This window comes from Rhipicephalus microplus, unplaced genomic scaffold (genome assembly GCF_043290135.1).
Source record: "Rhipicephalus microplus isolate Deutch F79 unplaced genomic scaffold, USDA_Rmic scaffold_15, whole genome shotgun sequence".
NCBI classification, from domain to species: Eukaryota; Metazoa; Arthropoda; class Arachnida; order Ixodida; family Ixodidae; genus Rhipicephalus; species Rhipicephalus microplus.
This window is the reverse complement of record NW_027464588.1, coordinates 17,274,981-17,302,143: the sequence shown is the minus strand read 5'-3', so window position 1 is coordinate 17,302,143 and position 27,163 is coordinate 17,274,981. Positions and strand designations below refer to the sequence as shown.

Below are 27,163 nucleotides of genomic sequence, written 5' to 3'. Positions count from 1 at the left end.
TCCATGTCATGATTATCATGTTTGGATGTCTTGTTGACCTTCATCTATTCACGTCACGTGATACGAAATTTAGTATAAGTGGAGCTAGCGAAACGGCCGTGAGCGCACTATTAGCGCGCTCGCGTTGTCATGTTCTTACATGTTGTCATGTTTCTACATCACACGCGTGTCAGTAATATCACGTTTGCACCTGTCATGTATTTCGACATCTATTTACGTCCGGTAACACCAAATTTGGTATATGTAGAGCTAGCAAAGAGGCCGCGAGCGTGTCATTAAGGGCCCAATGTACTCATGTGTAGCGCTGACGTTCGCGCACGCTGGGCACAGCGACGCTACGTTATAAAAACGTGACAACTTTTTAGTCCGACGCCACGCGCGAGTGGTGCAACCAGCGTTCGTCACCGTGGCCCGACGGCAACCGGCGGGAAATTCGCGCCGATGCGTTACCTAAACCACCCTGCGTCTTCCTCTTATTGTGACGGAGGAACGCCGGACGTGCTAAAACGCGCATGCGTTAGAGCACTGCGGCGCGGCACACGCCTGCGAGTATATGGCAAAACTGGCGCCTGTCGTCACAATGCCGGCGTGACGCGACGAAATGAACGCCGGTGAGCACACGCAACGCCTGACGTTGAAACGTATTGGCACCTTGACTGTGGCATGTACTCATGCTCTCACATGACATGCATCTCATGATTATCATGTTTGCACCAGTATCGTACCTTCGTCAGCCATTAACGTCCCGTAATACAAAGTTTATATGTGAAGCCAGCGAAGCGGCCGTGACTGCATCATGAGCGTGGCATGTAGTCATGTTGTTACATGACACGCATATAATGATTATCATGTTTGCACCATTCACATACCTTCGTCAGATATTCGCGTTCCGTAATACCAAATTTGGTATATGGGACGCTAGGAAAATGGCCACGAGCACATCATGAGCACGGCACGTAGTCTTGTTGTTACATGACACGCATGTCATGATTTTCATCTTAGGGTCGGCCGCTTGTGTTCGCTTTGCAATCATGTCATACCATACCAGTTTTGTGACATGCTATTTAAATGAAATCATTGCAAGAGCTGCAGCATTATGAAATGTAAATCATGGCATTCATGACATACATGCCATGATTTTTATGTCATGACTAGTGAAATATGTTCTTCATCAGTCATGTTATGCCATACCAAGTTTGGTATTGATACCATTATTGTAACGGCTAGGAGAGCTGAACGTCGTAGGCGGCTAGATAGATAGATACGCTTAAAGTCGCCGAAGTTCGCCAAGAAATGCTTCGCATTAAAAAAAAGCCGTTAACGTGCTCCAGGACACCCAAACAGAGCGAGCATGGTGGGCTGGGGGAACCAAATAAACATTAAAGCAGGAGCTGTCTGAGCTATATGATTGTTCAACACATCTGTGCAGGTCATGTCGACTGGACATTACGAGAAGATGCAACAGCTGTTGCATAAAACGAAGGAAGTATGAACTGTGGCCCCTGTTAAGGTGCACTTTCGGCATCAAATGGCGAAAGTGAGCAGCTAATAAATATATGCAAGCTTTCGTGCGGGAAATTCCTAGGTACAACAGGAAGCTCTGTGCCAGCAGCCAACAGCGTATGGACACTGAAAGCAAAGCAAAGCCAACCTGAGAACGTTGCTGTCCCAGTGCCGCATGACAGATCAACTCAGTGCCACCTGAATAAAAAATTGCCCGCAGCTTCCCTCGGGGGAACACTGAGGAGGATGCGGAGCATATGATTGGTTAATGGGGTGTTAAAGTGCGACTTACTTGGGTCGATGGCTAAATTGGTTAACGTGGTTGTGAAATGGGGTGTTAAATTGCGTCTTACTTGGGTCGATGGCTAAATTGGTTAACGTGGTTGTAGGAGGGGGTGTTAAATGAGTGAACACGTACACACGTATGCGAAAAGATGGCGCTGGTCGAAGGGACGTCGATCATTGTGTTTGTGGATTCGTTGGAATTCATTTCACCCCGACCTTGGACGTCGACGCGCCGTACAAACCAACCGACGAGCGGCAACTGAGCGAGCGAGCGCCGACCTTGAGTATATATACAGCGCGATGGCGCATGCACTGTCAGCTGTTGAATGTTCTTGAAGGAGAAGCGCGCGCGCGGCACAGATGGCGACGGCGCATGCGCTGTCAGCTGTCGAATGTTCTCGAAGGAGAAGCGCGCGCGGCACAGATGGTGGGCGACGGCGCATGCGCGCGCGTCAGCTGTCGAATGTTCGAGAAGCGGCGCGGACGGCGCACTACAAGGCGCGAGTATAAGATGCTTCCGCATCTAAAAAATGGCAGCATATCCACGGAGTGAATGATGTATAGTGGGGCGAAGCATCCGTCCGCCCATTTATTCTTGCTTCTGTCCATCCATGCGTGCGTCTGTGTGGCCGTCCGTGCGTGCGTCTGTACGTGCGTCCGCACGGTCATCTGTGCGTCCGTCCTTGCTTTCATCCATGCATACGCTCCTGCGTTCGTCCATGCGTCCATTCATCCATGCAGCCATCCGTGCTTCCGTCCATGCATCTGTCTGTGTGTCCGCTCGTCCACCTATTCAACACTCCAAACACCACCATCTCGCATCTTTTCATCATATATTCCTCATTAGGGAGCCTATATGAACGGCCGTTTTTAGGGTGGAGACATCTTAATAAGTGCCTTCAAGAAACTCAGCCAAAATCAGCGGGCAACGGGGCACGCTGTTGCCAGCTTCCACCAAATTCAGCATAGTTTTCTGTGCGCCACCATTTTGGAGCCAGCCGCCGCTCCCTCCAGCTACGCGAAGTACGGCGCAACAAAGGGAGCCGACCGTGTAAGCGCACCAGTTCTCAAAGTGAGCGCACGAAGAAATTTGCATCCCACACACAAACACTTGCGACATAATACTGAGGTTACGCTGACACGAACGCAAGCGTTGCAACAGCTCAGACTAGCGAGCGCGTCTCCGTACGAACGCGCGGACGCGTCCCGTTTGTGGGCTTCCTACTCGCAATGCGTGGACGCAGCAACGACAACTTCGGTTATCTACTCATTCGCGAACACCGCGAAACATATATACGTGTGCCGCAGGAAAAAACAGTGAACTGAATACGCAGTGCTCACAGAGCAAATACGAGACGCACTGGTGGGCTCCCAGCCGTCTCGCTTCACTTGAGCCAGCCATAGTTGTCGTCGGCCAGGGCTCGCTGGCAAGCGGAACATTCGCACCCCCTTTCTGTTGTGGTTAGTGCAGAGCGGTACGCAGCATCTAGGCATTATAAGGCTTCACCGGCAGCGTTTAACACGCTACCGCAACGTTCGACGCCGTATTATTGAGAACTAAATGCAACCGGGCGTAGACGCAGTGCGGGCACCAAGATGGGGCGACAGCGCGGCGTTGCTGTCTGGCAACATTGTGTTTTGGCGGGCGGCGGTGCGTTGGCGGCATGTAGTGGGTCAAAGGCTGATATCACCCTAAAAACGGCCGTTCATGTAGGCTCCCTATTCCTCATATAGAAGCACTGCCATCCAGCGGACTTTCCGAGGACTGAACGAGAGGAGGCACACGCACACTTTCTTACGGCTTGCGCTTCGTGTCTACTGCCCACCTTTAACTACCTCGAGTTCATGGTATATACTAGTTCACTGTATTCATGGCACTGCGGCCCAACGCTCGCTAAACCTTTCTGATACCTAGGAAGTTACGCCCAGCGAGTATAACCTAGACTCTTTCTGGTCTTCTGTGCGTTGTTGAACAATAAAAAATTCGCAGCGTGCCCGTTAACTAAAAGCCGAATTCTCCTGTCTCTCATTCCCTCTTAGTAGCCATTGGCATGTACATTGAGCACTATCTTTTATCATTCAACGACGCACAGAAGAAATCTTTCACCGGCCCCACCTTGGAGGTCAAAATGTAAAACTGGTTACACACTACTACGGCTACAATGGACGAATGGGTGCCGTTATAAGGAGCTTCGCCCCTAAAAATTGGCGGATCCCACGTACAGTCAGAATCAATTATATGCGAAGCACAAAGAGGGAAGGTTGATATGTCACTTTAAAATAAGCACAACGCTACGAGGCGGAGTTAAATTATGCCGTACATGATTTCGATATCGTGGTTATCATGTTTGGACTTGTCATGTACCTTCATTATCAATTCACGCCACTTCATAGGAAATTTTGTATATATGGAGCCAGCGAAACAGCCGCAATTCCATTATGAGCGTGGTAGGTTGTCACGTTCTTACATGACTTGCATCTCACGATTACCATGTTTGCACCAGTCACACATCTTGGTCGTCCGTTCAGGTCCCGTAATACCAAATTTGGTATATGTGAAGCTAGTGAAACGGCGTCGAGTGCATCATGAAGGGCCCAATATACTCTGACGTATCTTAGACGCGCGCGCACGCTGGGCAGAGCGATGCTGTGCTAGCAAAACGCGAGCACTTTATAGTCTGACGCAAGTGCGACCGGCGAGACCAGCGTCCGTTGGCGCGGCTCGGCAGCAACCAGCGCAAAATTCAAGATGCTGCATGTTGCGCCAACGACGTTACCCAGACAGCACCCCGTCTGCCTCTTTTCGTGGTGGAGGGACGCCGGGCGCGCTCAAACGCTTATGCGTCATCACAACGCAGCCCAGCGCGCGCCTGCGATATATGGCAGGCAGATCGGCGCCTGGCGTGGCATCGCTGGCATGACCCGATGAAACTAATGCAGGACGCACGCGTGCCGGGTCACGTCAAAGTGTATTGGCGCCTTAGAAGTGTGGCATATAGTCATGCTGTTACATGACACGCATGCTAATATTATCATGTTTTGACATGTCACTTACGTATGTCGTTCATTTTGGCCACGCAATAGCGAATTCGGTACGTGTGAAGCTATAGCGAAACGGCCGCTAGTGCATCGAGAGCGTAGCATGTAGTCAGGTTGTTACATGATACGCATCTCATTATTATCATATTTGCGCCAGCCACATACCTTCGTCATCCATTCACGTCCCGTAATATCAAATTTGGTATATGTGAAGCCAGCGAAACAGCCGCAAGTACATCATAAGCGTGGTTTGTAGTCATGTTTTTCATGACACGCATCTCATAATTTTTATGTTACGGTCTGTCGCTTATGTTCGCCATGCAGTCATGTCACACTATACCAGTTTTGCTACATGTCCTGTGTACGAAACCACCACAAGAGCAGCAGTACCATAAAATGTAAATAATGCCATTCGTGAAGTACCTGTAATGATTTTCATGTCATGAGTATTCACTTATGTTCGTCATATAGTCATGTTATGCCATACCAATTTTGGTATTGATACCGTTATCTAAACGGCCAGATGAGCTAAACGTCGTAGGCGGCTAAATAGATAGATACGCTAAAAGTCGCTGATGTTGGTGTGTTTAGAAAAAGTGGGTAACGATTTAGAGTAGTGCACTCTGGGAGAGTCGGTGATGCGCGTGTGTTTAGAAAAAGATGTTTAACGATTTTGAGTACTTCATACACAAATATTTGGAGAGCACTGAGCCGTCCCGATAATGTATTGGGGGGGGTTAGAAAAAGGGGGTAATGATTTAGAGCCCAGGGTACCCTACTATGGGAGTCTTTACGCAGAACCCTTGAATAATATAGCTGTGTTTAGAAAAAGTTTTTAATGATTTAGAGTATGAGGCACTCTACTATGAGAGAGCATAATGCCGTCCCCGAACATAATGCTTTACTTCTTAGAGGAAATCACCCGCAAAAATACAGCATGACGTTCTCTGACGACGATGTACTACTGATGAAACAAAATATTGAGACATCAAACTTACTTACTTTTTTCAGCAGTACTAATAGTGCATGTTTTTCGGACAACCTTTTGGAAAGTGTGTCCTTTAAATCAAATGAGGTGTGATTTATAGAAATTAAACAAAAATGTTTTTCGCCGAAAGCATATGAAACTTTTTTTGTGGTTCATAATTATAACTGATTAGTAATAAAAGTTTTGCATATCCCATGTTTGCTCATTGCCCATAAGAAAGGAGACAATGAGAAACCCGTGCCTAAGAAGCGAGCCTTAATTCGACGTGAACAAATGCCTACGATGGCAAAGTCTGAAGTAAAAGAAATGCTCACAGCACTCAGCGATAGCGTGGGGCAGATAAACGAAAGACACAATTTCAGTCAGGTATTGTAGCTATGTGTGAGCGCACCAACCAGCGAATTCTGCAGATTGAAGCATATCTGAACAATATGGTGGTTCCTGCTCTGGCTCCCACGGCCCCTAAACCTTTTGTTCAGCGCATAAAGTCAACAGTCTTACTAAACTAAATAATCAATCCCAGTCAAAGCACCACAGCAGCACAAACTAGTAAATTTAAAATGTGGCAACGAAATTACCTGCTGGGGCTAATCAGACAAAATGGCCCAACAGCAAGTTATTTGATCTCACCCCGAAAAACCGCACGTTACCTCACTCCAAGAAACGCTCATACTCAACGTCACTTTGCCCGGACATTGTTCGGAGGCAAAGAATGTCGATGGCGGGAGGGGTATCGTACCCTAGTTTATAGAAGTCCTACATACGGCAGCCACAATCTGAAGATCAGAGGTAGCAAAATTGAACACATCTTGACGAAAATCATTCCAGACTCTTCGATTCACAATCGGGAAAGCATATTTATTCTCAATTTCTACAGCAGTCCGAAGAAAATAAAGCAAAGATTAACGTCCCTACTTACCAAAGCCATCAAAATAGTTCGAGATTCTTCGCTAATTGTTGCTGGAGACTTCAACGCTCCCTACCACACATGGGGTTACCACTTCAGCAAAAACAAAGGAAAGTCTATGGCGAGAAGCGGCAGACCTAGAGTTAACACTCATCACAGACCCATCAGTGCCGAGTAGATGCGGCCCATTGACATGTCGAGACACAACTCCGGACCTCACTTTAGTTAGCAACGCTACGGAGCCACATGGGATAACTAAAACCAAAACTTTAGTAGTGATCAGAACATATTAAAAATGACCAAAGCATCAGCCAAAAGAGACTACGCAAATTTCGGGTCACAGACTGGGAAGAATTTCATTATATCAGAAAGGAAAGGAGGATTGAAGAAGCGAACTTGGAAGAATGGCCTTCACAGCTGAGAGAGGACGTTGGCGCCGCTACTGTAGAGGTGCTAACAGATCTCCCTGTCGAAACGATGAAAGCCGACTCATAGAATGGGCACCTCCTAGAAGGTAAACAACTCCTACTTAAGTAATGAAAGGGCCAGAGGCTAAACCATAGGCTGTGAAAGAAAATTGTAGAGGCCAATCGAGCGAAAGAAGAGCACTGCAAAACCCTTTCCAAGCAACAGTGGGATAATGTTTACTACACCAGAGAGAGAGAGAGAATAAACATTTATTAATAACAAATGGAAACTGAGCCTTCTTTGGGTGGGGCCCTCAGTCTAGGGCTCCATTGCCTTGCGCGACCCTGCGAGCCCGCTGGACCAGCTGCTGCTGTTCCTGCCGGCGTAAGCTGAGCAGTGCAGACTCCCAAGAGGAAGGGGTGGGATTGGGAATGGGAGGCACGCCTTGTGGGGCAGAGCATTCCCATGTGGAGTGGTACACCGTCGGTACGGATCCACAGAAGGGGCAGTAGGAGGGGTAGAGAGTCGGATGAAAGCGATTTAGCATATAAAGGCAAGGAAATGAATTGGTCTGTAGTTGCCGCCAAGCGACAGCATCTGCTCTGTTAAGTGAAGGATGAGGGGGAGGATACGTATAACGGCTCTGTCGATAGTACTGCAGCGTAGCGTTGTAGTTTAGTGGTTCTGTCAATGCGTCGTCTGGATTGAACAGCTCTTCCAATGGAGCCCGGCCGGTCAGCTCTCGGGCAACCGCATGAACGCGTTCATTACCATGGAGAGAGGCGTGTCCAGGAGTCCAGACGATACGCACAGGACGTAATGCGGACGGTGAGACAGAAGAGAGGATATTGTGTGTATGTGCAGCCCCAAGTCCTTGAGCGAAAGCACGGCAAGCAGCTTGTGAATCTGTTACAATAGTGACAGGGGAGTCATGTGACAGTGTCGTAGCGTAAACAATTGCCAGAGCGAGAGCTCGCTCCTCTGCCAGACCACTGTCTGTAGTGCGAAGTGTGGCAGACGCCACCAGGGCGTCTGTGTCATCTGTCATGGCTAAACACATGGCTTTCTTCTCTGGGTAGCGTGCTGCATCAGTGTAAAGTACTTGTAAGTCTGATGTACCATCACCAAAGACGCGTGTCATAGCCTGAACTTAAGCGCGTCGACGACTGGCGTCGCGAGAGGGATTCATATTGCGTGGAATCGGAGGCACTTTGATGAGTGCGCGGACAGTAGAAGCAAGTTTATATCTCGGTACTTGTGCGGGTTCTTGAGGAATCGGGTAGCCAAGACGAGACAGGATGGCGCAGCCCTGACGGGTCTGCCTGAGCCGTTGAAGCTGACCATTGTGCTGCGCCTCGATGAGTTCGTTTATGGTGTTGTGGACTCCTAATTGGAGGAGGCGTTGTGTAGATGCGTGTGGAGGCAAGCCGATAGCCGCCTTCACAGCTGTCCGTAGAAGGATGTCCATTTTTTCTATTTGAGCTAGAGTGAGATTGTGAAAGGGAAGATGATAGGTGAGCCGACTAACTATGAGTGTTTGCACTAAGCGGAGGACATCTTTCTCACAGAGGCCTCTCCTGCGATTGGTGATGCGTTGGATCATGTGTGTAATTTGAGTTATCTGCTGAGCCAGAAGGTGTGTAGTGTACGAGGCCTTGCCGTCGGACTGAAGGTAGAGGCCTAAAATGCGAATTCGTGGTACTAGAGAGATAGGATGGCCATCAAGAAACAGCAAAATGTCAGGAGAATCAGCGGTTTTGCGGCGCCGCTTGTATACTAATAACAACTCCGACTTATCCTCTGAGCACGTAAGGCTGCCGGCAGCAGCATAGTCTTGTACTACAGACACAGCTTCCTGTAGGGCGTCCTGAATGGTTCCGTCTGATCCTTTGGTCGCCCAAATTGTAATGTCATCTGCATAGATGGCATGCTGGATGTTGGGAACCTGTTGTAATAGGGAAGAGAGTTTAGCCATAGCCACATTGAACAAAGTGGGCGAGAGAACCGAGCCCTGTGGTGTTCCTCTGCCTGCGAGACGAATGACATCCGAACGGAGGTCTCCAATCCCAATAGTTGCCGTGCGGTCAGAATGAAAGGACCTGACGTAATTGTAGATACGTGAGCCACACTGAGATGAAACGAGATTGTCAAGAATAAGGTCGTGGGAGACGTTGTCAAAAGCACCCATCAGATCCAGGGCCAGAATAGCGCGGATCTGGTTTGAAGTGGGGCTATCCAACACGTCCTCTTAAGCTGTAATAATACGTCCTGTGTAGAGATACCAGGACGGTAGCCGAATAGTGTATCAGGAAAAAAAGTGATTGTCTTCGAGAAATGATTGTAGTCGAGAGAGAACAACGCGTTCAAAGAGTTTATCTACACATGAAGTTAAGGATATAGGGCGAAGATTCTGGAGGGATAGCGGCTTGCCAGGCTTTGGAATAAGTATGATTTCTGCGTGTCGCCACTCCTGTGGTAGCGTGCCGTTTTTCCAATGTTCGTTGTAAAAAGCGGTTAAATATTCGATGGACTGGTCATCTAAATTACGCAGAAGTGTGTACGTAATCCCGTCTGTACCGGGTGCTGTGTTGCGCTTAATGCTTTGCAAAGCTGCCCCAACCTCTGCTTCTGTAATGTCCTCATCTAGAGGCGTATCGTGTACGTGTGGATAATCACGGTAGGCGGGACGGGGGCCCGTGGATACATAGTGTTGCTTTAAGGTGTGCAGCAGAGTGTTATCGTCGAGCCCTGATTTGTGGAGAATGGTGCGGATTGCGTTAGCAGTGTGTGATTTTGTCTGCGTGGGATTTAAAAGAGCACGGAGTATACGCCACGTTCGAGGTGTACTTAGTGAGCCGTTGAGTTGATCACAGAAGTTATGCCAATTGTTGCTAGTGAGGATGTTCGCATAGTCCTGTGCCTCAGTAGCTAGTTTGGTGATTCGGAGACGAAGTTTTCGGTTATGTTTCTGTTGCCGCCACCGCCGTGTCAAGCCTCTGTGGGCATCCCAGAGATGTATCAGATGCTGGTCCACATCCGGCGTTTCTGTCGTCGCAGCGATGAGTTTGGTAGCTCTTTGAAAATCAGAGTGAAGTTTTAATATCCAAGCCTTCAGGGAAGGAGAGTCCTGATGGGTAGTTGTACGATTACGCCTAATTGCATCCCAATTCGTTAGTTTTATGATGCGCTCTGGGGCACGCGTGGCTGCTACTTGGAGCTCTGTAGTTAGTATATGGTGATCACTGCCTAGATTCACCATGAGGTTGCACCAGGAATGGTGACTAACGCCCTTGACTATCGTGAGGTCGGGGCATGTGTCCCTGCTCACACTGTTACCTAGGCGAGTGGGTTGATCAGGTTCTGTCAGCAGGGTCATGCGATGAATCGCGAGAACCTGTGCGAGTCGTCGGCCTTTAGGCGTTTCTGTTGCGTAGCCCCAAGCCAGATGGGGGGCATTGAAATCTTCTACAATAACTATTTGTTTACCCAACTTGCAGATTTGTGCGAATAGATTACCGAAGTCATCGTTCCTGGCGTTAGGTGCACTGTAAACGTTAAGCACGTACAGGCTGCTACTGGAACGAGAGCACGGGACTAATTCGAGAAGTACATGTGAGATGGAGGTGCTTTGAAGGGTGTGTTCTATGACAGTGACATGCTTAGAAACTAATGTAGCTGTGCGATGTGATGTATTGTTCGTTACGTCCGTGTATGTGGTGTAACCCGGAAGCGTAGGGGTACATTGTACTTCTTGTAACGCTATGACATCGGGAGTAATCTGCTGCGTCGCAATGAATTGCATTAGAGCTCCGCGTTTCCTACGATACCCCCTGCAATTCCACTGCCACACACGTAGGAGTTGAGGGGTGTCACGCGTTGACCTATGGTTTCTCGCCATGATCTTGCAATAGCGGGGCCTCGGTAGTACACGGAGGCATTTCGGACTGTGCTAAATCTTGGTGGAGGGTGGTGGGAAGCGGGACTGCAGCAGCTGCGGCTGTTGGGACGGTTTTTCGGGACGGTGATAGGAATCGGGAGGGGCGTATGTAAGGATGCGGTCGCTGTGTTTCACGTGTTGGAGACGTGGTTCGTTTTGGTGCAGATGGCGAAATATCAAGTTGGCCAAGTGCAGCCGATATCTGCTGTTTAACATCCGTTACAATCTGCTGGATAGCAGGTTGCAGGGCCTGCTGGATCAATTGTCAGAGTGGAGCTGTTGGTTCAGCCATAATGCTATCCTTCATTTTCTGCATTTCTACCTGCATCATAGCTGCGAATTCATTCCTTAAAGAAGTAGCCATTTCGTTCAACGCCTCTTGTGTGCAATAGTCGGATCGTGCCGTAGTTGACGACATGTCAGGGTGAAGCTGAGTGTCTACTGACATGGGTTGTGGTAGTCTAGGTGGCGTTGGTTGTGGTGTTCTTTCCTGCGTTGATGTTTGTGTGAGGGAGTGGGACTGGTGTGGAGAGGGAGGGAGAGGAGGGAACTGCCCTGCCCAGCTTACCGTTTGTGCTTTCTTGTGGGAACCGCTTTGCTGGCCATGATGATGCGTTGTCCCGTCCGTGTGCCAGCCTTGAGATCCCGGCTGGCCAGCGAAACCACTCCGCGATGACGAGTTTCCTCGTTTGGGCCCCGACTTATCCCTGGAATGGCTCCTTCGCCTGGCTGCACTCCCGGACGCACTGCTCTGCCGTCCGGGGCTGGGAGATGGTGACTGGGCCTTCTTGGTGGGAGTAGCTGACCGGGTTGGTTTGCGTCGGTCGACAGGTGGCAAAAACCGCTTTGGGCATGGTTTGGCAGCCGTCGGGTGGTCGCCACCTCAAAGCATGCAAGAAGGGCGGCACTCGTGGTTGTTGGGTGATAGTGAATCCCCGCACACTCGACATTTCGGTGTGTCAGGAGGCTGTGGGCACACATCTTCGCGGTGTCCAGTTTTGTTGCACTTTCTACAGTGGGGAATAGTCCGTTTGTAGAGGTAGCAGCGGAGAGCCTGTCCGTACGTGTTCACAAAGAAAGGGACTCGCTTGCCACAAAATGTGAGAACCATTGCTCCGGAGTTGCCGAGGCGTCTGCACGTGAGGACCTCGTAGCCCGGTACTTCAACTTCTGTCAGGAATTCGTCTGGTGTGATTTCATGGCCTATTCCGTTGACCACCCCTTTGCACGAATTATCAGGCGCAATACCATAAGAGGTTATGTCGTAGGTTGCTGCGTGCACTGTAATTTTGGTGATTTGTCCAAGTGCCATGGTGACGTGTTCAGATGAGGTGCTTATTGTTAGCACATTTTGATTTACGTCAACTCTAAGCTTGATATCAGGCTTCTCACTGCGTATATTTGCGGCATGAACTAAGGCGAGAAGTAATGTCTTGGGGCTAACCTTGCTGAGATTTAATCCACCATGGGGACGGATTGCTAGCTTGTAGTCCTCGGCAGGGAGTGGTGGGAGTCTTGGTAGACGCGTCTTAGGCCGGCTCTGGCGTAGAGCGGGCTCAGACGGCGTGCTGGGCAGCTGTTGAGGCGGTACGGTATGAGGTTGCAGCTGTCGGCGTTTGTTCGCTCTCTTGGTAACAGTGATCCATGGATTTGCGTTGTGCTCATCGCTCACCTGCGCATCGGCGTCTTGACTGGTGTGCGTATCCATCATGTGGTCCGTGGAGCGAGAGGACAATGAGTGCTTATCGTCGGCTGCGACGCTCCCAGAGACGCTCGCCATCCGCTGTAGAGCGGGGCGGCGTTCTGTCCAAGCCGCGTCTCCGGCTTGTTAGGGTTAGCGAGGTGGACCTCTTCAAGAACTTTCGAAAGCGTTAAAACGTTTAAAAGCGCACTCACAGGTTGAAATCCGGTATAGGCTTGAGAGTGGTGATGCTAGGAACAAGTTCTTATCGTTGTAACAGGTCGCCAGAAAGAAATTCTTCTTGAAATTGAACCTGAGCCGGAGCCGATGTGATTCGCGTCCGTCGCATGCTCTCGCTACTCGGCGACCTCTTACTACCCCATAGACGACCAGATGAGAAAAAGAAGAACCTGGAATCTACACAAACACCTATTAGTCGAAACCAACACAAAATATAATCAGCGCAGCACGTTAAGCAATATTTTGCACGTGGTACAGAAGGATTAATCAAAGGCAGCATTGATGGCGCCGCTAGTGAATATGTAACTATCCGTCGAAGACACAGAGCAGCACCGACCTCCTCGATAAGGCTACACATGCTCAAGCAATACATTTTAGATGCTGAATTCGCGTTAGCAAATGTGAGAGTGGCTTTATACGACCTCAACAGAAGTTGTGACGCAGGACCCGACAGGATAACAAACAAGATGATGCACGATCCGGAAGACAATTCTACAGAATATTTAACGCAATTAATCTTTGAGATGAGAGATAAAGCTGAATTTTTAGAGAATGGAAGGCCACATACACTATTTTAACCCAAAAAAAAACCGGACAAGCCTTCTGGCCTTCAGAATCTATGACCAATTTCAATCACATTATGCGTGGGAAAGGTTGCTGAACATGCGATACAAAATAGATTATCTAGGTAACTGGAAGAGCACGACGTTTACCCTCGCAAGGCGATAGGCTTCAGACATAGTCTTTCTACGCAAGATTCCACGCTCGTACTGAAGAACGAAATAATCGGTCACAAGACAAGGAACACGTAAGCAATACTGTGTCTAGACATGGAGAAAGCCTTCGATAACATCCATCATACCTTCATACTCAACACTATTTCGAACCTTAGTTTGGGTAGCAACTTTTATCAATACTTCGAAGCCTTTCTTAGCGGAAAGTTGGTAACGCTCATGGCTTCGGACCTAAAATCAGATACAGTGAAGCTAGAAATCCAGGGCACACCCCAAGGAGCGCTTATAATGCCTACCCTTTTCAGTATCTTTAGGATAGGTTTCGCGAGGACACTCGAAGATATCGAAGGCATTGGGCACAATATTTACGCAGATTAAGTCACGATATGGTCTATTGGAAGCTGTGACGGAGAAATAGAAAAAAGATTACAAGAGGCTGTAAATGTTACGAAAGAGTACTTCATTCCCACGGGACTTCAATACTTACCCAAGAAGTCTGAACTCCGAGAGGAGGCCGCAAACTAGGGGATGTATTGCAACAGAGGACAACGATATAACGCTCTAAAGCCCTGCCGCGGTGGTCTAGTGTCTAAAGTACTCGACTGCTGATCCGCAGGTCACGGGATTGAATCCGGGCCACGGCGGCTGCATTTCCGATGGAGGCGAAAACGTTGTGGGCCCTTGTGCTCAGATTTGGGTGCACGCTAAAGAACCACATTTAGTCAAAATTTCTCGAGCCCTCCACTACGGCGTCTCTCATAATCATTTGGTGGTTTTGGGACGTTAAACACCACGTATCAATCAATAACGCTCTACACTATGAGCGCAAGCGTCATTACAAGGGTGGATTTTATCCGGGTCCTAAGCTTGCTGATAGAAGCCAGAGGCTCCAATAACCAAACTATTCAGCGTATCACTAAGATAGTGTACAACGCAATCAGGCTCATCAAAATAGTTATTAACTGCCAACAAGGGCTTGGAGAAGACAATGTCGTAAGACTAGTCCACTAAGTTGTGCCACTTCGCCTACGTAGCAGCGATGCATGAGCGGCAGAGATCCGAAAGAGACAAACTTAATACATTGCTGAGGAAGACAATCAACGCAGCTCTTAGGCTACCTATGTACACCGAAACTGAAAAATTCATGGAGCTTGGGATGAACAACACATTGAATAAAATCGCCGAGGCACAAGAGAGCCCAGTTTAACTCAACCCAAGCAGGAAGGCACATCCTCAAACGAATCAGTGCACCAATTACAGCGATATATGACCACCACAAAGAAATACCCCACGAACGAAAACACAATATTACAGTTATGCCTCTTCTGAACAATGTTCACCCTAGTCTTAATGTGAGCGGAAGGCAAGTCAGAGCAAAAGCTCTGCTAGCAAATGCTTAAAGTGTGCCTGTGGAATGCTCGTTCATCGACGTGGATTTTGCGTCCAATAAAGAGCTTTCACAACTGTACTTGTGAACAGTAAAGGTCACCTAGTGAACTCAGCTTCCGGCTTCTCCGCAGAGTGAAAACTTGCCGAGAAAGTAGCCATTTCATTGAAACGTTTAGACCCAAATAGATCGAGGATTCACAGCAACTCTAGGTCAGCAACTATAGGCCAGCCAGCAACTCTAGACAGCCTCTAGCAATGCTCAAGGAAAACGTAATCAAGCCACACACGATTATTTGTCTCCTGCTCACATGGGAGAAATCAACGGTGCTCCTGCGAACCTCAATGAATCTGCCCACAATGCTGCACGAGGACTTGCCAACCACACAGCCACAAGACAAAAAGATGCTGAGGTTTCAGAATGCAAGGAGCACGTACTATCGTACAATGACCTAACGAATTTTTCTATCGAGGACGCAGGGTCTTCCTCTCTCCACAAAGTAAACTAAACAGAGCTCAAGCTACTACGCTCAGGCGATTACAAAGAAGAACCTATCTCAACGCGCTGTTAATTAACAGGATTCATCCGGAGTTCTGGGTTCTTACAACATGCGATAAATATCACGACACCATATATCTCGCTCATACGCTGTGGAATTGCTCCACCTTACACATCGACAAGGAGAATATTAAAGAACGGAGGGGCACAGCTTTGTGTTGTCGTACATTAGAGGAACAAGTACAGGCAGTCCAAAGGGCCCGCGAAGTGGCTGAAAGGCTATGTATGGTTTTTAGCCCCAACGTGGGAGCGGCCCGCTTCGGGCTAGGACACAAGCACTGCTTATTGAACCTTAATTAGGCTCTTTCATCCATGCATATCCAACGTACCTTAGGAATCAACGCCATGTGGAGTATACGTATCGAAAGTGACTTTGTTGGAATTTTTTTATCGAGCGAAGTGTTATGAAATTACGCTAAATATTTGCACAAATAGTGTACGTGCAGACATATGTTAAATAGTCGCATTTTTACGGTTGCGTAGTGATACCATTAGCAACATGGGTAATCGCAACACGAGAAGCAGTTAGCTGATATGTAGTGGCTGTGCCAGTCAGGATGGTGGCTCTGGACACAGCCAGATAAATGAGCTCCAGTGGACAGCGCTTCACTACAATTGTCATTAACTAATCATGACGGCTGTATTACAGGAGCTCGTATGCACTGCTTAGAAGATTGGATAGCCAGAACTTCAACCACAATTCAGGTTTTACGATCAATATGATGCACTTGAAAAGAAGTTCCCACGCCTGGCTTGGCTCGGCGGTAGTGTACTTGATTGCCGCGCACAATGATTGAGCTGGGTTCTGATGAGACCATGATATTTATTCTACGCGTTCATTGGGTCAACGCTGCTGATGCCAGCTTTTAAAGGCAGAACGCCTTAGTGCCGACCACGGCGTCAATCACGGCCTACAAAACCAAACCAAAACTGACACTTGTTTCACAAAGAACAAAAGCATACGAGTAAACAATCGAGTTTATGTGTAATTATATCAAATATACGGCAATAAAGTACACGATCACCACCGTCATCTGTCCATCCGCCGCCATCCGTCCATCCGTCCGCCAGTGCGTGTTGCCGTCCATGCATCCGTGTATTCGTCTACTTGTCCATCCGTCCATCTGTCCGTCCTTTACATTAGTAGTTCTATTCACCATAGACATTACTGATCTTAAGACTTATTGCTTCGCCCGCTCGTTGTCATTCACTTCACGGAAGTGCGCAGACTTTTCTTAATTCTGTCGAGGTAAAATTGCAATGTCGGTTAGCGCCATTTTTGGTTGAAACAAACTACCAATCACCTTGAGCGCATTGCGCCTAACTACAGTTGCGCTATAACACGAATGACGGCTGTATCCTAAGAGTACATATATATAGTACTTTATAAAATAAGGTAAGCCATCACTGCATTCCTGATTCACGCTTCACGAACATTAGAGTCTACTCCAAAGCAGTAGCGAAATTTGGCGCGGTTCTGTGGAAGAATACTTGGTTGCCACGCAGGATGCTGGGGTTTGAATGCTACTGGCACCATGGCATTTATTATCTCGATTCGTCGGTTCAATGCTGCTGATGTCAGCTTGTTTTAACCGATCACGCGTTTAAATTGCCCCTGTCTCTTCCCACCTTTCCTGAGTTGATATGAACTGTCAACCACTTGAGAACCAGACCCACACAAAAGTGGCACATACCCACCGGGGATATGGGCCACTGTTTCGCGGAAAGTGTTCGACAACGTACACGATGAGATTGTCATATAATTCTTGTCATGACCAGGGGGTCGTATTAGTCAAAACACCTTACCCTCGCCTAATAGTAGGGTTTTTCCCAATTTAAGGGGATGATCACGAGAGCACCTAGATGTAGGCTGCCAGATATAGATAGATAGATAGATAGATAGATATACAGATATATAGATAGATAGATAGATAGATAGATAGACGCCAAAAAATGCTTGGAGTGCGCAACAAAATGCCTATAGTAATATTACTTATACCTAGGGTCTAAGCCACAAAACCACGATATCACTACGGTAGACGCTGTAGAGGTTTAGTATGGCGTAAAGGTAGCGCGAAATAAGACGAGGACAACAAAGTGAACTCCACAAGTGCTTCTCACATCAGAGAGTGTTCGTGATCATTCTTTGTCTTTATTGAAAAAGGAAGTGATGCTACTTAAGGAAAGGGGGTAGTAGTTTGGTGGGGGTTACTGCAGGAGGTGTGTGTTTGTTTTGGTTTTTACCGTCCCCACGATGCGCACGCGTAGGTTTGGTCGAGCGTGAAACTTTCTGTTCACGCTCGACGCTGTGAAAGTTTCTGTTCAAGAAATAAAGATTTAAGTTCTGGGTAAGCGCTTGGGGTGTTCCGTTCCTTGTCCTCGTCTTTTTCAACGCTACTTTTACGCCATAAGGCCCTAACCGCATGCACGTGATTTCCTCACGACTGCGACAAACAACAGCGACGTGCGACAAGATTTGCTGTCACGGAAACACATTTGTCACCACCGCTTGTCGCATCGAGCGCTTCACTAGAAAAGATCGATTTTCGACCGGAAGCCAGCATTGTGATTTCCAGGCACAGGGGGGCGACTTTGAACCTCGCTTTGGTTGTGATTTGCTTTCAATGCTTGTTATCCGCACGTACTTCAAGTATTGCAAGCTGTCAATTACCGTTTTAACATTCTCATCTCGCTCGGAGAGTGAGAGAACGGCCATATTTTGTCATGAATTTTGTTATTGGTTTTTTTTGATGTGTAGATGGCGGCTTGTGACAATTTCGTCACTTGCCACAATGCAAAATCTTCGTGTACATTGCGTCGTAGCCATCATAGCGTACGCTTCTGGGCAGCCTATTGTGTTTAAACCAAAGATTGCAAAAATAGGAGGTCGTGAAACGGTTTTTGCGGCTTTGTTACGTCCCAGATTGATTGATATGTGGGGTTTAACGCCCCAAAACCTCTATATGATTATGAGAGACGCCACAGTGGAGGGCTCCGGAAATTTCGACCACCTGGAGTTCTTTAACGTGCACCCAAATCTGAGTACACAGGCCTAACACATTTCCGCCTCCGTCGGAAATGCAGCTGCCACAGCCGGGATTCGATCCCGCGACCTGCGGGTCAGCAGCCAAGTACCTTAGCCACTAGACCACCGCGGCGGGGCAGTTACGTCACAGAAGATATTAATAAACTAGCATGTTGTCGTCAACCAACTTTTGAACTTGTCATTTGCAAATTTGCCGTACACAATTGTGATTGCAACCATAAATTTGCAATTTATTAGTAATCACGTGAAAGTTTTCATTCAAGCAACAATAACACTTCGTTGGGACATGCGGTTGCAGCCACTGCGATGTGACGGTGCGATGGTGCAAGTTTACCGCTGACGCTTGTCACCACCCTTTGTCTCTGTCGCTGGAAAAACGTGTGCTTGCGGTTAGGGCCCAATGAAGCATTACCAACTCGCTCGCCTCTCCGTTTTGCCACACCAGCAACCAGAAATTTTCACCATCTGGTGTTTCTTTACGTGCACTCACATCGCGCAGTGCATGGGCTTCTACCAGTTTGCCTTCATAAAAATGCAAACCCCGCCGCCCGTTTTGAACGCACAAGTCAGCAGCGGAATACCATAACCACTACACCACCACGGTGGACTATAAAGGATTAGTGTCGCTACAGGAAAGAGAACATCAGTCTGAATGCCATGCACTGGTCCCCGTGGCACAGGGTGGCTGTTGAATCTGGCAAGGTGGGCATTACAAACAAAAACCTTCCAGCCAGATCATTTTTTGGAAACCACCAGACAGGCCTCCAAAACTCTGACTACGTATTACTGAAAAAAAAAGAAACATGACATTCCGGTTGAGCGTAGCAGAAAGCTACACTAAACTCCCCCGTATATTATAGCTTAGTTGTTATTGTATGAGTTCGCTATGTCAATCACAATAACGCATGGTAAATCTCCTATCACGATGTCCACAATTTGTTGGGGGGGGGATATGTGTTCCCGTGTATATCTTCAAATAACCTCATGAGGCTAAATCAATCATCCGTCCACCCGCATTGAAAAGTCAGAATATTACTCCAGGATTTGGTATGCAGTACCTCATATATTTTTGTAGTGGTTGTATATTTTATTATTTTACCATCTTTTACATTTGATATTTTAGATAAGAATAATTGAAGTAATAATGCTAATAAATATTGTTATTGAATACAACAATGTAAAAATTACGATCTTAATATCTTGAAGTCAATTACATGTTCAGGGTATATGGGAGGTCATTTCTGGAGGCGTGGCCCTGTATTGTACATCGAATAAGGGGTCACTCTTGAAGTCAATAGGTAATAGATGGTTTTGAATATACGCTGCAAAAGTGCAAGTTCACACAAAAAATAACACAATCACAAGTCTAGTCATACAGCTTTGAGCTCATATCGCGTTCAGAATATACATTCATTAGCAGCCTCAGTAACCTTGCGACTTTTTCTTTTACAGACGGCGCCTACGACAATCACTATAGAGCTTCAAATACGGAACGGTGGAGTGACGGTTGGGTGTCAGTCATTTAAAGTGAATGTGGCCGCTTGATTTTGCCTAGACGAGAAATGCTATGAGGAGAAGCAGCTTCATTGAAATCAATTAGGCAGCTGATTGATCTTTCTTGAATAAAACTGAACAAACAACTGTCCAAATGTTTTTGTCACATTGTTACAAATGACTCTGTAGCGTCGATTGAGGATTAGCATTAGGCTTCGGTTACTACCTGTTACGGTATGTATATATATATATATATATATATATATATATATATATATATATATATATATATATATATAGGCAGGCATGGTGGTTGAGTGGCCATAGCGTTGCATATAGTCTAGTAGATCCTCCGTGAGCGGTCACAACGTGGTTTATTTCGACGTTTCGGCCTAGAGTCTGGCCTTCATCAGGAATAAAGATACAGTTTGTCTGTGCTCAGCTTTATACAATCTCAAATCAGAGGGCAAGGAAAGAAGGAAAAAAAGGAAAGGAAAAAAAGAAAAGAAAAGGAAAGAAAAAAAACAAAAATATTACACGGTGGACGCCCCTCGGGTGTTCCCCTTCTACTTTTCCCTCCACTTCCCCCCATCTCTCTCCCCCCTCTCCCCTTCACCTTTCTGATGTCAGGGGTCTGTGTATGTTTCCGTTCACTAGCGCATTCCTCCCGATTAGACGGCCCCTCCTGGCACTGGCGGTTCGGTGTGGGGCAAAAAAAGAGCTTTTCAGGAAGTCCTAAGCCTTTGACTACTCGGGGTCCCGTAAAAAATTCGTCGTAGAAGGACGGGGGCCGCATATTGTGGCAGAGGCTGGTCAGCGGGCATTTTAGGAAGTTCTAAGCCTTTAACTACTCCGCGCCCTGTCAACATTTCGTCGTAAAAATAGGGGTGCCCCGTATTGCGGTAGGCTGTGCAAGCGCGTGCAATGCGAATTCCTGGCCCGCTTCTAAATTACGCGTGTCGTGGGGGCCTCCCGGCTGTGCACATGGTTGCTGTTGGGCATGTCGTGCATGGCACAATTGATTGGGTAGTAAAATAAAACAGAAAACAGACGACAGCTGCACTTAGGAAGAGTAGTTACACTTGGAATTGTTTTAGGTTGTCCAGTGCCCTTCGCAGCTGCAGTGCCGTGAACTCAGTTACTATTTTCATTGTTGCCGTTATTGTTTTCTAATGCTTTAATTGCTGCAAGTGTACCAGGATTCTCATTTATTCCTCTATCGAGGGTGTTAAATCGGTGGATAAGGTATGACTCTCGTTGTTCACGTTCTCGATTTGATTTAAATCCCGTCTCTAAGAGCGTTACTGATAGTTTGTCGAATGCATGGTTGGGAAGATTGAGATGTTTTGATAGAGGTAGACTTGGGGCTGATTTCGCATGGGCTCTGTGATTATTGAAGCGAATCCTAAATGGTGTTTCTGTTTGTCTGATGTACTGCATACCACACACGTTGCATTCGAGTAGGTACACCACATTAGAGGAATCGCATGTTAGGTTTTCTCGTATGTTAATCGAAAACTTGGATTGCGTGCTGGTTGCTTTGTCTGTTTCTCGCATCGCCTTACATACAAGACATCGTGGCTTTAAGCAAGGGTGGCATGAATTATTGGGGGGTGATGTGTTAATTTGGGAGTGGACAAGGGTGTCTTTGAGGTTACGTGGTCGTCGGTAAACGACGCCTGGAGCGGATGGGAATGCGCGTTTCAGACGTTCACTTTGTTCCAGAATGTTGTAATGTCGTTTAAGGATTTTGTTTACATTGGGGAAGTTTGTGCTGTAAGTCAAGCAGAGGTTTGTTCGTTGTGGGTCTTCTCGTGGTGGTCGCTTCATAAGTAAGTCTTCACGCTTTAGTTTTCTCGCTTTTTGAACAGCGTCATTAATTACATATGGGGGGTATTTTTGTTTCTCGAGCATAAGTTTTAGCCTCTGTGAGCTCGTGTCAATGTCAGCGTCTCTAGTGCAGATTCGCCTTAACCGGTGAGCCTGGCTGTATGGAATACTGTTTTTACAGTGGCGTGGGTGATCGCTTTGGTAATAAAGGTATTGTTGTCGATCCGTTGGTTTGCGATATAGGGTTGTAGAGAGCTTCTCTTCGTCTATCGTTATGGTAACATCAAGAAAATTTACGGTAACTTGCGAGTATGTGTGTGTGAAGTGTATGTTCGGATGTACAGCATTGTAAGTGTCTATAAAGCTGAGAAGTTCGTCCTCGCTGTGGGTCCAAATAAGAAAGATGTCGTCTATGTATCTTCTGTATAACATTGGTTTCAAGGAAGTTTGTGCAAGAAATTCAGATTCTAGCATTCCCATAAATATGTTGGCATAATTAGGTGCCATTTTGGTGCCCATAGCGGTCCCGCTGATTTGTCGAAAATACTCTTGGTTAAACTCGAATGAATTTAATTCGAGGACCATCCTCGTTAATGTTGCAATGGCCGAGAAATCTGGGGTGTTAGATTGTCTATGGTTTGTGTACATTTTTTGTAATGTAGCTATGCCGTCATCGTGAGGAATATTTGTATATAATGAAGAGACATCAAGAGTAACCAAGTACGAGTTTTTCGGCACCCAGATACCCGCAATGTCTCGAAGAAAATGTGTGGTGTCTTTTATGTACGACGCGAGGGTGCATGGAATGTGGCTTATTAGTTTGTCCACGTACCCTGATATGGGTTCAGTTATTGTACCGATGCCTGATATGATTGGTCGACCTGGGTTACCGGGTTTATGAATTTTGGGGAGGATATAGAAGCGACCTGGACGAGGGTATGCTGCTTGCATCAGTTTGTGGTCAGTGTTGGTTATCTTTTCTGCGTCCAACAGTTTCTTTAGTTCTGTTGATACGATACGTTTGTATTCGTCTGTCGGATCACCTGGGAGGCGTTCGTAAAATCTTGAGTCGTCTAGTTGGCGGTATGCTTCTTCTAGGTAGTTGGTTGTATTAAGGACTACAATTGCTCCTCCTTTGTCAGCGGGTTTGATTGTTATGTCTGTCCTAGATGCCAAATTTTTCATACTTATTTTTTCAGATTTGGTCAAATTTTCTCGGTTTCCTTTCTGTCTGTGGTATTCGTGTACTATATCTTTCTGTACTGCGGTGATATAAAGGTCCAAGCACTTGTCTCGATTACTGTTCGGTGTCCAATCATTTGATTTACGACGGTGAATTGTTTCGTGGTTAGAAGGCCTATCCAAGAAATATTCGCGCAACCTTAAGCTTCGAGCGAAGTTGTCGAGGTCTCGGAGTAAGTGGAATTCATCGAAAAATTTTGTGGTCGGGCAGAAGCTTAGTCCCTTAGATAGCAGTTTTACTTCGTCAGGTGACAAGCTCGTGTCCGATAAGTTTACAACCACAGTGTCACAAGGTGTGTTCCTAGATGGGTGCTCGTTTGTACCATTAGTGTTTTCCTGGGTGGTGGTGTTGTAATGATAAGGCACTGTATCAGGGAACGCGGGTTTGGGCACATGGTCTCTTTCGAGTTTATGAATTTTTGTGGTCCTGATGGCTTGGTATTTATTCTGCTCAAATTCTGTTAATCGCGTGATTTCTTCGTTCGCTACAAATCTCCGCTACAAATCTCCGCTACAACCTCCGCTACAAATCTAGATAAACACGACCAAATAACATGGAAAAACGTCCTCCTTGAGGCATCTCTTAAATTAACAGAAATTGCTCTTAATCATAGTGACAAGCAGGTAAAGAAACTGGTCGCTATGACCAACACCATTCTCCGCCACAACACTTTATCGAACGAAGAAATCACGCGATTAACAGAATTTGAGCAGAATAAATACCAAGCCATCAGGACCACAAAAATTCATAAACTCGAAAGAGACCATGTGCCCAAACCCGCGTTCCCTGATACAGTGCCTTATCATTACAACACCACCACCCAGGAAAACACTAATGGTACAAACGAGCACCCATCTAGGAACACACCGTGTGACACTGTGGTTGTAAACTTATCGGACACGAGCTTGTCACCTGACGAAGTAAAACTGCTATCTAAGGGACTAAGCTTCTGCCCGACCACAAAATTTTTCGATGAATTCCACTTACTCCGAGACCTCGACAACTTCGCTCGAAGCTTAAGGTTGCGCGAATATTTCTTGGATAGGCCTTCTAACCACGAAACAATTCACCGTCGTAAATCAAATGATTGGACACCGAACAGTAATCGAGACAAGTGCTTGGACCTTTATATCACCGCAGTACAGAAAGATATAGTACACGAATACCACAGACAGAAAGGAAACCGAGAAAATTTGACCAAATCTGAAAAAATAAGTATGAAAAATTTGGCATCTAGGACAGACATAACAATCAAACCCGCTGACAAAGGAGGAGCAATTGTAGTCCTTAATACAACCAACTACCTAGAAGAAGCATACCGCCAACTAGACGACTCAAGATTTTACGAACGCCTCCCAGGTGATCCGACAGACGAATACAAACGTATCGTATCAACAGAACTAAAGAAACTGTTGGACGCAGAAAAGATAACCAACACTGACCACAAACTGATGCAAGCAGCATACCCTCGTCCAGGTCGCTTCTATATCCTCCCCAAAATTCATAAACCCGGTAACCCAGGTCGACCAATCATATCAGGCATCGGTACAATAACTGAACCCATATCAGGGTACGTGGACAAAATAATAAGCCACATTCCATGCACCCTCGCGTCGTACATAAAAGACACCACATATTTTCTTCGAGACATTGCGGGTATCTGGGTGCCGAAAAACTCGTACTTGGTTACTCTTGATGTCTCTTCATTATATACAAATATTCCTCACGATGACGGCATAGCTGCATTACAAAAAATGTACACAAACCATAGACAATCTAACACCCCAGATTTCTCGGCCATTGCAACATTAACGAGGATGGTCCTCGAATTAAATTCATTCGAGTTTAACCAAGAGTATTTTCGACAAATCAGCGGGACCGCTATGGGCACCAAAATGGCACCTAATTATGCCAACATATTTATGGGAAAGTTAGAATCTGAATTTCTTGCACAAAGTTCCTTGAAACCAATGTTATACAGAAGATACATAGACGACATCTTTCTTATTTGGACCCACAGCGAGGACGAACTTCTCAGCTTTATAGACACTTACAATGCTGTACATCCGAACATACACTTCACACACACATACTCGCAAGTTACCGTACATTTTCTTGATGTTACCATAACGATAGACGAAGAGAAGCTCTCTACAACCCTATATCGCAAACCAACGGATCGACAACAATACCTTCATTACCAAAGCGATCACCCACGCCACTGTAAAAACAGTATTCCATACAGCCAGGCTCACCGGTTTAAGCGAATCTGCACTAGAGACGCTGACTTTGACACGAGCTCACAGAGGCTAAAACTTATGCTCGAGCAACAAAAATACCCCCCACATGTAATTAATGACGCTGTTCAAAAAGCGAGAAAACTAAAGCGTGAAGACTTACTTATGAAGCGACCACCACGAGAAGACCCACAACGAACAAACCTCTGCTTGACTTACAGCACAAACTTCCCCAATGTAAACAAAATCCTTAAACGACATTACAACATTTTGGAACAAAGTGAACGTCTGAAACGCGCATTCCCATCCGCTCCAGGCGTCGTTTACCGACGACCACGTAACCTCAAAGACACCCTTGTCCACTCCCAAATTAACACATCACCCCCCAATAATTCATGCCGCCCTTGCTTAAAGCCACGATGTCTTGTATGTAAGGCGATGCGAGAAACAGACAAAGCAACCAGCACGCAATCCAAGTTTTCGATTAACATACGAGGAAACCTAACATGCGATTCCTCTAATGTGGTGTACCTACTCGAATGCAACGTGTGTGGTATGCAGTACATCGGACAAACAGAAACACCATTTAGGATTCGCTTCAATAATCACAGAGCCCATGCGAAATCAGCCCCAAGTCTACCTCTATCAAAACATCTCAATCTTCCCGACCATGCATTCGACAAACTATCAGTAACGCTCTTAGAGACGGGATTTAAATCAAATCGAGAACGTGAACAACGAGAGTCATACCTTATCCACCGATTTAACACCCTCGATAGAGGAATAAATGAGAATCCTGGTACACTTGCAGCAATTAAAGCATTAGAAAACAATAACGGCAACAATGAAAATAGTAACTGAGTTCACGGCACTGCAGCTGCGAAGGGCACTGGACAACCTAAAACAATTCCAAGTGTAACTACTCTTCCTAAGTGCAGCTGTCGTCTGTTTTCTGTTTTATTTTACTACCCAATCAATTGTGCCATGCACGACATGCCCAACAGCAACCATGTGCACAGCCGGGAGGCCCCCACGACACGCGTAATTTAGAAGCGGGCCAGGAATTCGCATTGCACGCGCTTGCACAGCCTACCGCAATACGGGGCACCCCTATTTTTACGACGAAATGTTGACAGGGCGCGGAGTAGTTAAAGGCTTAGAACTTCCTAAAATGCCCGCTGACCAGCCTCTGCCACAATATGCGGCCCCCGTCCTTCTACGACGAATTTTTTACGGGACCCCGAGTAGTCAAAGGCTTAGGACTTCCTGAAAAGCTCTTTTTTTTGCCCCACACCGAACCGCCAGTGCCAGGAGGGGCCGTCTGATCGGGAGGAATGCGGTAGTGAACGGAAACATACACAGACCCCTGACATCAGAAAGGTGAAGGGGAGAGGGGGGAGAGAGATGGGGGGAAGTGGAGGGTAAAGTGGAAGGGGGGCACCCGAGGGGCGTCCACCGTGTAATATTTTTGTTTTTTTTTTCTTTCCTTTTCTTTTTTTCTTTCCTTTTTTTCCCTCTTTCCTTGCCCTCTGATTTGAGATTGTATAAAGCTGAGCACAGACAAACTGTATCTTTATTCCTGATGAAGGCCAGACTCTAGGCCGAAACGTCGAAATAAACCACGTTGTGACCGCTCACGGAGGATC

The 27,163-nt window shown here is 46.7% G+C and overlaps 1 protein-coding gene across 1 annotated transcript in view; it reads left to right on the top strand.

Annotated features, from left to right (window-relative positions):
• The window catches only part of LOC119183990 (uncharacterized), a 35,221-nt gene extending 14,866 nt beyond the window's left edge, over positions 1-20,355 (top strand). The window contains exon 3 of the mRNA XM_075883072.1: positions 20,166-20,355. Coding sequence (XP_075739187.1) covers positions 20,166-20,258 — 93 coding nt within the window. The 3' untranslated portion in view covers positions 20,259-20,355. The remainder of the gene's footprint in view (positions 1-20,165) is intronic.
• The last annotated feature ends 6,808 nt before the right edge of the window (positions 20,356-27,163 follow it).